This window comes from Echinococcus granulosus (genome assembly GCF_000524195.1).
Source record: "Echinococcus granulosus chromosome Unknown EG_S00012, whole genome shotgun sequence".
Classification (NCBI taxonomy): domain Eukaryota; kingdom Metazoa; phylum Platyhelminthes; class Cestoda; order Cyclophyllidea; family Taeniidae; genus Echinococcus; species Echinococcus granulosus.
Window position 1 is genome coordinate 1,458,867 of NW_020170392.1, and position 15,289 is coordinate 1,474,155.

At 40.0% G+C, this 15,289-nt stretch overlaps 3 protein-coding genes across 3 annotated transcripts; 1 reads left to right on the plus strand and 2 right to left on the minus strand. All coding sequences in view use genetic code 11, as the record gives it.

Annotated features, from left to right (window-relative positions):
• Window positions 1-332: 332 nt before the first annotated feature.
• EGR_02698 (F-actin-capping protein subunit alpha) lies at window positions 333-2,927 on the plus strand (the record flags this gene model as incomplete). Its single annotated transcript, XM_024491947.1, has 7 exons — window positions 333-362; window positions 426-489; window positions 531-582; window positions 614-976; window positions 1,044-1,134; window positions 1,204-1,338; window positions 2,760-2,927. 7 exons carry the CDS (start codon window positions 333-335, stop codon window positions 2,925-2,927), a joined length of 903 nt encoding a protein of 300 aa, XP_024353762.1.
• Window positions 2,928-4,864: 1,937 nt separating this feature from the next.
• EGR_02699 (Cathepsin L1) lies at window positions 4,865-8,221 on the minus strand (the record flags this gene model as incomplete). Its single annotated transcript, XM_024491948.1, has 4 exons — window positions 4,865-5,075; window positions 6,132-6,283; window positions 7,236-7,457; window positions 7,799-8,221. 4 exons carry the CDS (start codon window positions 8,219-8,221, stop codon window positions 4,865-4,867), a joined length of 1,008 nt encoding a protein of 335 aa, XP_024353763.1.
• Window positions 8,222-10,150: 1,929 nt separating this feature from the next.
• EGR_02700 (hypothetical protein) lies at window positions 10,151-14,149 on the minus strand (the record flags this gene model as incomplete). Its single annotated transcript, XM_024491949.1, has 8 exons — window positions 10,151-10,309; window positions 10,522-10,608; window positions 10,813-10,938; window positions 11,029-11,261; window positions 11,848-12,079; window positions 12,477-12,618; window positions 13,685-13,767; window positions 13,943-14,149. 8 exons carry the CDS (start codon window positions 14,147-14,149, stop codon window positions 10,151-10,153), a joined length of 1,269 nt encoding a protein of 422 aa, XP_024353764.1.
• Between the last annotated feature and the right edge of the window lie 1,140 nt (window positions 14,150-15,289).

Consider the following 15,289-nt stretch of genomic DNA (forward strand, 5'->3'; position numbering starts at 1 on the left):
AAATGCACTATAGTAAAAGTTGAGCAGATCGTTACTGTGAAAGATCTAGTTGCTGCCCAATTTTATTCAAATGCCGTTTAAAGTACTAGAAATCATTAAAATCAGTACTAATGATTAGGTTGCATTTAGGAAAGAGACTCTACTCCTACGTCTGAATTTACTTTACAGTAACGCTAAAGAACGTAGCCAAAAATAGTTAAAACGCCAAAAAATAATTAGCAAAGTGAATTCCAAAGGCATGTTTTTCACTCACAAATCACTCAAATAGCTAAACAAGTGCCGCAATATTGTTTTACACATTCGAACAAAGACCGCTTTTTTTGAGTGCCGAAATGGGTGATGAGATTTCCGCAGACGAGAGGGTCCGTTGTTTATTCTTTCCATACTTTTGTACAAATATACTAATAATTCACTCCTAATTGTAGGCAGAAATCGGTGCAAGTCTTGTGCTTTTAGCCCCACCCAGACAAACTAATGAAGTGGTCAAGGGTAATATTCCTGCGTGTTGTAATATCGATTATTTCCTCTAGATGTCAAAGTTCTTGCCGGCCAAAATTCTCTCATTGAGGGGAAAATTCTCAGGTTTGCACACTACACTAGTTAATTACTTTAGGAGTCTACTGCAGTACGCTATGGAGCAAACTATACAGGTCACCTTGCCTGGAAGTTCAGTAAATACCCTCGTTACTGAACATGGGCACCTGGGTGACGGGAAATTCCTTTGTCCGAGGTCACATAAATCTTTCAGACTTGATCTCTTTACACATTCTGTGGCTGATGTCTCCTCTCTTAGGCCTGATGATTGCGGAGGTGGTAGCATTAAACTAGAACCTTGGAGAGCTGCGATTGAGGGTGCTCTCACAGGCTACATGAGTCAAAATTTTCCCAATGGTGCTGTCTCCGTGTTTGCCCCAGCGGATTCCAAAAATCCTTCAATTGTGATCTATGTCGAATCTAGTTTTCAGCAGAGTTTTCGGTACGCATCTTTCAAGAACTACCTCAAGTTTTTTCTCACGAGTAATTTATTTAATTACTGGTTATAGAAGTGGTCGCTGGAGGTCGCAATGGACATTGACCATACCTGACGAAATCGAGGGTGCAGTCTGCCAGGGTTCTGGCGAAATCAGAATCCAGGTTTGCCTTCTGAAGCACTGCATCGTGCTTTCCTTTCTACCCACTAGTAACAAATTCCTCAATTTTTAGACGCATATTTTTGAAGAGGGGAACGTTCAGCTTCTCTCCTCCAAGTCATTCAAGTTTGAAGTTGTAGCAAAATCACCGGAAATTCTTGGACGGGAAGTTTGCAAGAAAATAACCGAATGTGATTCGGATTATCAGGTTGGGGTTTTTGAATTCGTTTTTCTCCTCCCAAAGTCAGGTTATCATTGTTGATGTTATGCTCCTCGGATTGGGAGAGGCGGCTTAAATCCATTTTATTAGTTTTAGCATTATATGCGCACATAGGCTGTTATAAGTATCGCACCCATATGCACATACCTGCAGCTTTCGTTAAACCTGATCGATACTTCAAGAAAAGACCTTTGTGTGTGTAAATGTGTATAGGATAGTCGTAGCGGTGGTTTTTGATGTATTTATGCATGCATAGGCCTTTGCTATTCACACATCCCGCTTTGGGTTGTTCTCTGCGTACCTGCGTAGCTTTATTTATCTTTCCATATGAAATTGATTTCCCAATGCCTCATCTACCTCTACGAGGTCATCCTGATCAGGCGTACTTGTTGTTTTTAATCCCATTACCTGAGCTACGATCTCATGTTTATTTTTACTAACATTTCTTTATTGCTATCACAAATACGACTATATTAATCAGTATCTAGTGGGCGTTGATTCGTTCTGATGCGGTTTTTCAATTGTACTGATGTCATTTAGTATTTGTTAACCTTTAATTTGATGAATCTGTTGCCTTAATGAGATTTGACTCACTTTTTACTCACCGATTCATGAATGTCCCATCGACATTTAAATCTGAACCTACTTTTTCAATTGAGACGAATCGCTATTGTGAAAATAATGGTAAATTGACTGCCTCGAGATGAATTAATTTAAAGTAGACTGCGTTAAATCGCACATGACATTATCTTGACACCAGACAGCTATACTTCCATCTTTGTTAATGCAAGTAAACTTACTGCTTCAGGTATGAATAGTTGTGTGCCTTTATATAAGCATTACCGGGTGATGTTATCCTTGTATTAGTGTTCTTAAGTGGTCTGAAAGTGGCGTTTTCGTGGAACTTTTTTTACTGTAATCCCCTTTTGAAGGATGCAATATCAAGTTGCATTTGAAAGTGGGGAGACCTTTTTATGGTCTCTAGCTTGCGGTGATATCGATGTCAAAAGTAGTAATGTGAATAGTTTGTTTCATCACCCATTTCGAGGAGTTTGCAAACGGACACCTGTACTAACAACTCAGAGCAGTATTTTATAGCACTCTTTTAAAACGACCTTATTGGAGCTGAAATAAAACTAGCTCTCATAGCTTGATGAAATTTGGATTACTTTGGTGATACGAAATAAATTTCAGGTGGTTTTTAACCTATTCTTCAAGAGTTTCCTCATCCATGTTCCAATTTATTTTTCAACTTCACTCGGTGCTATAATGACGACGAAGTTGATTTTGCTATAGATTTCTTAAATCGACTGCGAGTTCTAGAACTTATTTCGAAAATAATACTTTGGATATAATCATCTGCTTCCCAAAGTATTCAATTACAGTTGAAGGTACTTTATTTTCAGCAGGCGATCGGAAGCAATCTGACCGAAATGTCTAGTAAATGGTTCAAAGCGCTGCGTCGTCAGTTGCCAATGGCTAAGTCCAAGATTGACTGGGATAAAATTGCCTCCTATCAGGTGGGCAATGAATTGGCGCATTCCACCTCCGTCGTCACACCCACTTCTCCCTCTTGAGGTTCTCCTCGTCACACATTCGTCGCTCCTTCCCCCTCTCGTACTTCTTTTTTTACTATTCTCACGCACTCATTCCTCCCGCTCTACCTAATTTGATGTCACCGCTGATGAAATGGTCTTTCTGTGTCATGCTACACGGTTTATTTCTCCCTCTCTCCCTCCACTACTTAACCTCGCTGCAATAAGGTAAATATATGCAAAAGGAGCTGGGAAGTCCATAAATACTCGTAAAAAGTGGCTCTCAGTGGCGTACTACGAGGACAGGGAACTAAACGCATGCTAATTTTCTTTTTCTGCTGGTACCCTGAAGAGATTTAACTCAGGAAGGCTCGTTAGTATGGCTACACCATTCTGGAATACGCCACTTGTTATGGTACCAGCGCACTAACTTTTCGAAATTGGAAATGTTCGAGAATGATTATGTTGTGTTCACCGTCTCCACAAATTCGCATGTCAGGCTCCGCTTCGGCAGTGTTAAAAGTTGGCCATTCAACACAATAGATATTTGCCGGCATGACTGTTGGGCCTGTGGGCTGTTTTAATGGCTTATCGCGGTCGAATATCCCACCACCATGCCGTGCTTCTGTAAGAGCTGATATCCGGGGATTCTACTACCCTCATTAACAAGTGACCACCACTGTTCCACGTATGCACCCACTACCACTGTTGGTTGCCACCTCAGTCAACATGCTTGATGCACCTTTTTGACACGGAACGGTCAATGTTCGGAGTGTACGGAAACTGTAGCCTACGATATACCAGATGTGTATCGTGTTGATTCTACGAGAGGCCTCAAGATTTTTCACTCAAAACTATTGAAGAAGGTGTGGCGACATCCAGGACAATTTCTGATGGATTTAATCGGTTTTATGCGTTTATCAGAAGGGAGCTAGAACGGGTTCTCAAGGATATCACTACTTCATAATTACTATTGTACAGGGTTGATTTATGGCAGTGGCTTATCGCCGAAATTTCATCACAAGAAACTGGGTAGAGCCTTTGATGTTCGTGAAAGCTACTTGAGAAAGACCATGTGCGTGGCGGGAGAATGGTTATCTCTATTATTCACAGCAAATTTTATTAGCAATAAGAGTAGACGACCTATCCACGAAATGACTGTAGAATGCAATGCTGGGATTCAAGATATCAACCGAAGTGAATGGACAGGTCATTTAAATTAGCTGCCTGTATTAATTAAATGAGACCAGGTGGGAGTGTGCCGGAGTTTGAGGGCAGCAAAGTCGTGACGTCTCTTTCGCTCAAATTGCGTACTTTGTTCTGAGGTCATATGTACACATGGGGGGTAGAGTGAAGCTACCCTCGTGTCGTAGTGGCGGTGTTGGAGTAGTCGGCACTCGTAAACAGAGAAACCTCAGCATATAAATGCAAGTTGGCGGTTTAAATGCAAACAGTCAAATGCGTGCAACTTCGGTTAGATCAACATAATGGAAGTGGAGAAAACTATTGTGCAGAATCACCGACCCAGGAATACATATTGATAATACTTGAGTGTCAGTAGTAAGATGACTACCAATCAAAGAAAGTTTTTCGAATGTACACTAATTCGAAGTTTTTTGAGGATAATCTGATAAGGATTAGCATTTAATTGGTTGCAGGCATGGTCGAAATGTATTTTGACATCGTGAAACAGTGCAAAAGAATGTTAAGAGTTGCTACGCATTTGAGATAGCTAAATAATTTGCCTGGTGTTGGAGGAGAAAAAAGGAATATGGTTGAGGCATATTAAGCTGACGCCTAACAAACACTGCCAGGAAATCATAAAATAAGGTATCATAAACAATCAGTAATGGATTAACAAGGGTTAAACGATGCGTGGCAGCCAATCACTCCAATACTCTAAACAAGATGTGAATACAAAATATAATGCGGTTTTGTTCCGACGCTTGAAGTATTACCGGTAGTAGGGAATACAATGTTTAAACGTATGGAAAATCAGCCAGGGATGCAACACCACACATATTGTGGTAGTCCTTTGCCATCATTATGTAGCCCTTCATTCCCCACCTGGAGCCCCAACTGTTTTTCACCAACCAATAGGGTTTTCCGTCGAGTTTTCCGTAACCAATCGCAAGAACGCCGTGGTTGAGGAATTTGCTCGAGCACCAATGGCTTTTGTAGATTCCATGGCTAAAATGAGCAAAAGGGGTCGAGTCTTCATCGGCAGCAGGTAAGAACAGTGACTCAAGATTTTAAAAAATCAACACATTAAGATAAAGTGGCAGGCAGGTTGTTATAGCAAAACTTATGATATGGAGTTAGCATTAATGGTTGCATTTGGGGTACTCGGCCAGGTTCGAGAATTATTCCAACTGATTTGAGACTAAGTTTAGTTAATTTTGTACATTTAAAGGTATCGTGTATGCTTTTTGAGTGCAATAAGTGATATTATTCGAATGAGAACTTCGAAGAAGCGACTCTCATCAAAATGCAAATAAATGGATTGGATTGAAAATGCTGAAAGACTACCTTAAAACCCACTAAACATTACTTATGCTTTAAACAGGTTAACCATATAATACACCAGAGTAAACTAAAGTGAGCTATTATGCCAGCAAGTATTTGAAAAACAAATTACAATTCTTTGGTTGCTTTTCTCCCCGAAAAGGAAACATGGATGTGTAAAAGACTTATCGAAACATCAAAGTTATGATATAGTCTTGTCATCCTCAAGCGGAAAGGAGCAATAGTGAATACGGTTGAATCTACATGTTCTGCCTTAACTTAGCCTCACATAAGGAGAATGGAGTGCATGGATAAAACTGCTTGCATCAAGATGAATCCCCGTTGGGAATGATTTGAGAAGGCAATTGTCGGTCAAAGGCGAAAAATAAGGACTGGGTTTTTTAGCTGTGATTTATTTTAATCGCCTGTCTTTTAAAACACGAAGAGTCCGATAATCTTTGCTTGTACAAAAGTTGTGAAAACAGCTCAGATCCCTGGGGTTAGATGTTTTGTTCGAAAGTTATAACTCAAAATTACTGTTGTAAATATCTGACATATACTTGGACCGGTTGTAAAATAACCTTGAATATGAATACACTAGATTTTTTAAACTGTTTTAGTGGGAGAAAATGAGGTTGCTATGACCGCTCTGTCGACTTCATAATGCACTCAATTGAACTGCATGTAGAACTTCGTAAGCAAATGAGAGGGGAAGGATTTGTTGCGACTTGCTGGTAGAACATGAAGCCTAGTGTGCTGGCATCAATTGCAATCGAAATCGGGCCAACTGTGGCTACCGCCTCCATGAGAGCCGTCTCGTTCCCCTCTGGAATATCGCCAATATCGGTGACGCTTCCAACGCCAAGACTTTCGTTGTAACGGCATGGACCATCCTAAAATCAACATATTCACGTTTGCTACTGATATGAATTCAGTACCATACCAATTGATTCTATGAATAAAAAGGAGCAGGTACACGATCTATTTCCATGTCAGATAGGGAGTAGAGAATCAGAGAAATTTTAGAATCAAGAGACAGTCGCTGACATTTTAACATCAAATTCACGGCAAAACCAATGCACTGACCGCATTATTTTACCCACAGGTTAATACACCGACCTAGAAAGAATTTATAAATAACATTCCAAATGACTTACAAAACAATCGCAGCATTCTTCCCTACAGGTTTTAAAATTCACATCATCTGCTTTAACTAGCCGTGTGATTAATTTATCATTTGATACAGAAATGAGAGTTTAATTAGGTCTCTGAATTCAAATATTAGCATGATTAAAAACAAGAGTTATGATCATAAAAATTGAAGTAATCAGAACTCATTTTTATCTTTAATAATATTTTAGAATTCATGCTTCCAAAACTTTCAGCTGAAATAATTTATGAAGGTAACAAGGTCATTTCATTAAACATACACTTTCAGACGCTCTCTTCAGACTGACTAGCTTATTCCCACAGAAGCTGATCCAAGGATAGAATTTACGAGATTGAGTAATTAGAGGGAAGTATTCAGATTTAGATTTAAGTCAACTGTGAAAATTTTTAACCTCCCAGCACTCCACTGAGAATGGAATACTTCATACTTCTAAATTAGATTAAACCATTTTAAAATAACAAAAAGCAACTTTAAACTATTCAGACCAATCATTACTGGGAAGTTAATTCGAAATATGGATTATACGAATTAAACCGCGCTAAAAATAAGTCACACTGTAAGAAAATACTTTGATATGCTTAATCGAAATTGACGACTGGACGTGTCTTTGGTTGAGTGGAAGAAAGCATACTAAATCATCGCCTTAATCGAGTAAGAAAGTGCAAAGTTCTCACAGTGGCCCGATAGGGGTAGGCACTCTCAGGTTCGATGGAGTGTCCCTCAAGGTATTTGAAAGCGTTGGACATGTAGCCGCCATTGCAACCATCGTTACCATTTTCCAGTGTACAATCAACCAGCTGCTGCTCGGACAGACTGATTAGCTTGCCTGTCTTCTTGGCCAACGCGCCCTCCAACGCGCCTGTTGAGGAGAACGCCCAACACGACCCACAATTGCCCTGAAAGTGTCATTAACGGATTGCTCGAATTATTAGTAAGATAAAGGAGAATTGAAGCAATTCAGAATGATAAAGAGGAATGCAGGTATATCATCTTCACATGATTTTGCTGATGGTTTAGATTAATATTCATAAGACAAGGTCACTTAGCTCTCTTAAATCACATTAACACAACGACTACCACATACATTAACTCATCAGTCCACTAAACGAAAATTAGAGACAATACTTCCAAATTTGCTCAATTTAATCCATGTTGCATCAAGCTAATCACTTTCAAAATTCATTGCGTGGTGAAGAATTACAAGGAAATTCGAATTCAGTGCATCGAAAAATCTCACCTGGTTTTTGACCTCTGTGACAAGATTCTTGTCTCTCCAATCAACCATGTCTGGAAGATCAGAAACAGAGGTGGATGCTTTCCAAGTCTTTCCACTCTTTCCGGCTACTCTACTCTCCGGTCTTGTTCCAAGAAAACGTTCAGTGAACTCACTAACTTCTAGATCAGCAAACTGGTTCAGAGCAGTCGAATAGCTCTCAAGCCCAGCCTTAACGCGTATATTGTGGCCTTTGACATAAAGAAGGTTTCGTGCAAATACGCTTCTGCGATAGGCCTCTTCTTTCTCTGAATACGCTTGACCATGTTGCTGCTTCCAGATGAACCATTGTTTATTCACTTCACGTTCACTAAGAAGTGTCAAACCTCCAACAGCACCGGCTGGTGGGTCGATGGTAAGAAGAAGAAGGAACGATATCCCCTTCATGACTGATTGAAACGAAAATGTGGGCTGCGGGAGCTGAACTGATTTTCACTTACTCTGCAGAGCCAATAAACTTGCCTGACCCTAGACATAAGTAAACAGTGTGGTGAAATATGTAAACATACTGAAGACATGTGTGTATATTATTGAAGTGAGAATCCTTGGCTATTTTTTCATCAAATGCACAAATTGTAAAAGCTACGGCCAACCAATGGAGCAGGGGCTTAGTTACTGCCTCTCAGGTATATTTCCTGGGACCAACTATATATCAGTAAATTTTGTTTAGAAAATGACAAGTGATCATCCTCATTAAAAAAATCTGGTCATTTAAGGACTTTAACAGTAACCGTAATACATTTTTGGGTTCTGCATCCATAAGCATTTCAAATCACGTTCGTAAGCCTACCCAATCCTGGAACAGTGCAGATTTGTGGCTTAAAGCTCGCAAAAAAGCATTCGTGCTCAAAATTGGTTCACAAAATTGCGCATTGTTCCCATTTCTTTCTCTTCTTCTTTTTATGCCAGAATTGGCTTCCTAAGTAAAAATACGAACCTCCAGGCCAAGCAAACATACTCTTTTACAACGCTACTTGTCAAACTGGCAAATGGAACACCGATAGCCCTTAGTATGGTAGACACAGTTTTGTTTTTACCTATAAAGTAAAATATGAGTTTTACGGTGTTAACAGATGAGGTCTATTTTAGTATGCATTTGTATTGCTCTAAAATCAGTCAAATTGAGTCGTGTTTGCATTACTTAGCCAGCCTCTCCTTTACAGCGTCGCCCCGGCGCTACCCACATTCAGCCCCTGTAACGGGTGCTAAATGAAAAGCACCCACGAAATAACCACGCCATTTATTTAATTTGCTTGCAACGGGGAAGATATTTGATCACACCACCACTGATCCCTCCTAACATTTCTACCGAATCTAAAGTTGGCCCCGTTTGGGAAATGTATTAGGGGGAGGGGGCAATGTGCTGGTCGTCTCGAATGCACAACGCTACTTGTAAGAATTTTGACCCAAAATCTGAGTCATTTAATAAATGACGGGGTTCAAATCAGTTTCGTGAAAAAAAGGTTTAATGTCAGTTTTTCCCTTTTCATTTTTTCTCACTTCAGCGCTGTCGAACTCTCTTTATCTGGGATCTGCCCATCTGGTGGATGGGTAGAGGCATCGCCTGTTGCCTTATTCGACATCTTTATACAGGTACTGCAGACAACTCTGTAACGAACTTTTTCAGACGGTTCACGGTAGGAACGAGTACCAGTTTCTTCTTTTATTTGCCTTCCTGAAGAACACGGAATTGGGGTAGTCGAAAATAGATGTTATTCTCATCTATTCTGTCAGAAGACGTTTCATAATGTCTCATCTACGGCAGTTGCCCTTTTTCGTAACGCTAAGGTTTATCACCTAGCAGTAGAAATCAGGGCAGATATAGTTTACAATCTGGTTAGCCAACCGCTGCCGGAGTAAATTAAAGTGACAGTAATGACAGCAGCCACAGGCGCTTGAACAATTGGATGCCTGCGGTGCTGCATCACTCTAAATACCTTATTTTTGGCGTTTGTGCAGGAGACTCCCCCTCTGACAGAACAATGAAGATAACGCAAGTTCTTACAAGAACCATCTGATTGTGACATTTGCTCTCATAGCATGTCTTTTATCAGCCTAAAATCCGATCGCAACATCTTATCAAAGCATGCAAAATATTAGCGATGAAAATCATGCTCCGTGATATCGCCTCCACCTCCTCACTAACTGGGTAGAGCGCAGACATTTATGAATGGGCAGTACTTATGGATTGTAGCGGTGATTGGTAAAACAGGTAAAAACACTTGAAGTAGTGTTTTGCGTTTATTTACTCCTTGTGGAAAACCAAACGAATTCATTTGATCGGCTTAAACAATCAACAAAAATAATGCACCGGTGCTATTGCAGCACATCTTGATACAGATAATTTTTTTGTCTGGCAGGCTTTAGCAGGTAGCGTGTCACAAGTCCTGCAATGGGTGTTGAATACAATGGGTTGACAGAACTACCACTATCCTGCTCCAGGAAAAAGACCATTTTTGATCCCTTGTCACCAACCTGAAATAAATGGGAAGAATATTCAATGAACTAATTATTCAATAAACTAAAAACAGATTTCGGCCTTGGGTGTTTTAATAGGTGCTATTGTTGAAGGTTCAACGACAAGGTTAAAGCATTTGTTATGAGTGTTTTTTCACGACATGAATTGGAAGCAAAAATAGCTAAAGTTAAAGCAAATAATCAGTGTGATAATTAGTCACTAAACTTACAGATTTCCTGACGAAAGTATCCACGTCATTATCGGCCATTAATGGTCCGAATTCGTAGTCCAACTTTTGACCATAGTAATCGTATGCCTGCGCATGAGAAAAACAAAGACGCCTCAGATACTGATGGCATATTACCAGTCTCCTAGGTAAGTTTTAATAAACTAATCGGGTTCGGTAAATCTTGTGTCCCCCTGAGGCGAATTAGATCAGTATCACTCAGTTGTTATTATTATTACTAAAGAGGCAGAAAGTGAAATGTAGCATTAATGTATGCAAGTGAGACAAGATTACCATATCAGGAGCTAAATATAGCACTGTAAGACAAAAGCGACATTTAACCTTTTTCTTTAGGTCTCTATTGTCTGCTCCGATGACGTAGACGTCTGCATTTCTGCTAGGAATCGGCACACCGAGGACCTATAACCAAAGCAAAGTAGATAAAAAGAGAGAGTGGCTTCAGTGCTTTGAACAACTACCTCTGGATGTAATTTCACCTACATTGCTTACCTCATTCATCGGATTGCCATTAAGACCTGACAGAAAATTGCGACTATCGTTAAAACAGCCAATTATCGCTTGAAATTCCGTTTCTTTTGGTTGCAACTGCCGAACGATTTCGAAAAACCCGACAATGGTGGCGACTCCGCGATCAATTGCATTGCTACTGATCAAGAAGACTGTGCTTCCAGCGCTGTCCGGCTTGAACTTCAAGTGAATAACCTTTCCTCCGGAAAAAGATCCTTCAAGCATTCAAAGAAACAGGTAGTTGTTAGTCCAGCCATACAAACTGGCTCGAAAATTGGATAGCTAGATAGCTAAAAATTTTCCGATTCAAGATGCCGAACGGAGGTCAAAATAATTCTAAGATACGGTAAGCCTCTTCGGAAATTTGTACCTTAAAATGTACCATTTATGGGTGAAGAATGAAGACCCAGTGTAGAATGCGAAAATATAGTTTAGGATGGTGACAAATTAATGATTCAATAAAATATATGAGGACTGAAACGCTTTTAAATATAAAATAAATTTGCCATTTGAACCAAGCTTGTGCATTAAAGCAAATAGAAGGAAGTTGGAGCAGCCAATAAGCAAGTTTTACTACATCAATAGGTAAATTTTGAAGCCAAAATAGCAGTTTAGAGGAACCTTGCGAGAAATAGCTTTTTTGTTTGACAACCTTCCTTCATAATACTTAATGTGTCTTTACGTCAACCGGGGTTTGTGAGGAAGGATCACACTACTACTTTTCCCGCAATTACCCAAACGTCACCTTGGTGTTTCCTCAAAAATGGCAAAGAAATCTGCAGAGAGGTTCTCGAGGCTCACCTGAAGAATAGCCTTCACTTGAAGCATTCAAAATGTCCACATGAATGACATTATCTTGAAAAGTGGATTGAAGCAATGACAAAAGGCTTTCGTGATTCCAGCCACCATTTTGTCTGCTGCTTATGTGTCTTGCAATTCGTCGCCCACTTTCGATGCTTTCGGAGAACTTAGCCACTTCTCTTGAGGCGTTAAAAAGGGCGAATTGTTCATACCTCTGTATTCTGTTCTGAGGCTGAAACATAAGTGTTGGATTTGAACCTCAACTAAGCATTCATAAGTAACTTAACTAGAATACCATGGGCTCGTATAGGATGTAATTTTCCTCTTCCCTGTAGTCCTATATCATAAAGGCACAGCTTTCTGTTGAGCATTATTATTTGGTGTCATTTTGCCGCACTGAATTTTCGTGCATTTAATTGCATATTTTAAATTCTATTTACTGATTGATAATGCCATCTTGTCTACATCGTTAACATTCTTTTGAAGGTACACAGGAACCTAGTAATTTAACCCCATTCTACTCAACAGGAATTGGCAAAACCTCCCCCTTACTAGTTCTAATTTTTTAACCAGAGAGTATTCACCGAAAATAAATATACACATGCAGAGATTTGTGATAAGCGACCTACCTGGTACAAAGGATACAAAAAGCCCAAAGCAATGTTAAGCTCTATCATATTCTTCGCCCGCCATGGTGTCAGGTTGTCGACAACATCCGAACCAACCACAATAAGAATACTCTCACGGTCCCTGAATGCCCCAAGGTACGCTCTGGATGGGAACACGAATTCCGGTTAAATACAGACGTGAAAATTCATGCCTGTACAGGCAAACGTGATGTCTCCTTTTAATTTTAGGCTCAAGGTACGACTCCACCTCACCCTGTTGATTTAATGACAATAAGTATTAGGCTTGCGTGTGGCCTTTGTAAAATCAATTAAATTTAAGCCATGCAAGTAAAACTACATACATCATTTGAGAAATATCTATGTTGTAAATTTTCCTTTGTAGCATTTTGTTTTTTTTTGTTTAACTGTTCATTTAATTACTAAGTAAACTGTTCTTCTAGTATTTAGTCTGTCTGAATCCTCTTATAGGGAAGAATTGGGCTTTAACACGTCACTCTTGCAAACTGTATCTAATTTGGATGGTATTCAATGATATGAAGCATTCGACACTTCGAGTGAGTATGATTGCAAATATGGTGGTATTTGGTGGAAGACTAAAGTACATTTGAGAATTTTTTTTGTAAAACCTGAGTAGCAGAACTTGGGCTAGCATCTGCTCCTCTATAAAGCCTCACAACTTTCATAAAGTGCTATGCATGGATTTAAGTCTTTTTCACGGATAATTTGTGTGTTCTTACTTAAAGCGTTTGACAGTTTGCAAATAATCGGTAATAAGTGCAAGTAAGATCAAATGTAGGTTTAGAGGAAAGATATTAGAAAGTGGAATGCGTCTAATCATGGGTTCAGTGATGACGCAAGATGTTGTGCTTCAGAGTCCCAACTCAGCTCCATTAGCACGCACGCACGACGAAAGGCAGGACACGGGATCGGCCAGCAAAACAACCCAAGTGGGCTGCCAAGTTTATATTGTGCTATTTGCCGTAATCCTAACGGTGTCGTAATTACACATCAGTATTAGTAACACAGCAATTGAGCTGATGTTAGTGCCGGTCCCTAATGAAAACAACTGTGTCAAAAGAAGAAAAAGGAGAAAGGGAATGGAACCAGGGAGGAGCTAGCACCAATCACCCTAAGTACTTTACTTCTTTTGTAATTAATGGCAGCATTGCCATGAGGCCGCATTATGTAAAAATCAATGTAGCACTCACAAAGTGGCGGCTTTTGTAGCGGAATTGTAGACGTCGAGAGTGCCATCAGTCTTAGATGACAGCTCCCCTGTTGGTGCAAAGATCTGCCAGAGAATAAGCGCAAACACCACAAAAATATTTCCAAAAGGCAGTCACTTACCACCCGCCTAACTCTCTGAGGCGTATATCGGGGTGTGTAGACATTATGAGTGTTATCAAATTGGGGATACATCTTTAAAGACGGAGTTAGCAAACCTTTCCACTGGAACTTTCACCTACCGAGTGGACTTCGTTCAAGTCCTCGATCAAGCCTGCCAGCAATTGCGGACCGTGCGAGGGAATACGGTAACCAATATAAATGATAACGTCAACATCGGTGAGATTTAATTTGCTGCCGGGGTTATAATCACTACCGTGACTTTCCCCAAAACTTGCAGTTCCACAGAGAGTAAAAAAGAAAAAAAGAGAAGCAGTTGGTTTGTACATCATGCATGCGTAGGCACAGTCAAGAAGGAAATACAGACGTGTGTGTGTGACGCTAAAACTGTGTATTTAAGTTGCGTGTGCGTGTGTGGATACAGAAGGAAGATAGAGACGATTGGAGCATAAAGACTAAAGTTAAATTTCTGCCAGTGTTTGAGCAACAGTTTAAATAGTCAATCATCAGTGCAGACTCGGTCTGTGCGCAAAAGTAAAGCAGCCTCCCTCTTAACATTTAACTCCAAAGCAGGAATGGTAAGAACTCTAAGAGGATTATTAATGAATACACCATAAATTTTGAGGGTGAATATAATCATACTGATACACAAAAATGAGATGATAGCTATAATCGCTTGAAATTGGTAAAAGCTGGCAGGACAGTTAACACTTCTGTCGCAGCATAAAAATTGGCAATACATAATGAGGAGTTCTCTGTTTTATGAATTATACCTGGGGAGTAATGGTCCACCATGAGGTATAGGCTTAGGTCCATCCCTGTCGCCACTTGTGGGTAGGGTTCTCACTAAGGCAAATTTTCATGATCAGAATGAAGAGTTCGTGAATGACTGCACTGCGCGGTGTAGTGTGCTCAAGATTTCCGATCTTAGATTTGACCAAGAGAAGATTTGCGAAGACAGAACGAAAAGTAGATGCTGGATGTGTAGATGAGTGGTTATGTAGTTGAGGAAGAAGCTTAACATTTACAATATCCGTTAACGATATAGATCATAACTACAAGGAACGTCGCACTGAACTGGAAGGTGGCTGTTCTGAAGTGCGATGCCAAAAATTACATATAAAAGGTTGAAATATCACCGAGCCTCCATCGTGGATGCTTACTCCAACACACTTGTTGACGTGATAGACTGGTAAACGCAATCCCATCAGAAAGCCTTTAAATTATTTTGCGAACCAAATAATTAGCAATTAAGTAAACGAAAGACAGAGTAGCTTGAAGCCATTGAATCTTCATAGTGGTCCTAGAAACATTACAATGCTATCCAAAGTGCATATTCAAGCCAAGAAGGAATGGCTCACTAGTATCTTACTGTACTTTAACCACCGAGTAACCAACATATGTGCAGAAGCATTTCGAACAAAGCAAGCCACGTGCCCGGAACCGACTAAGAGCCCGCACTTTAAATA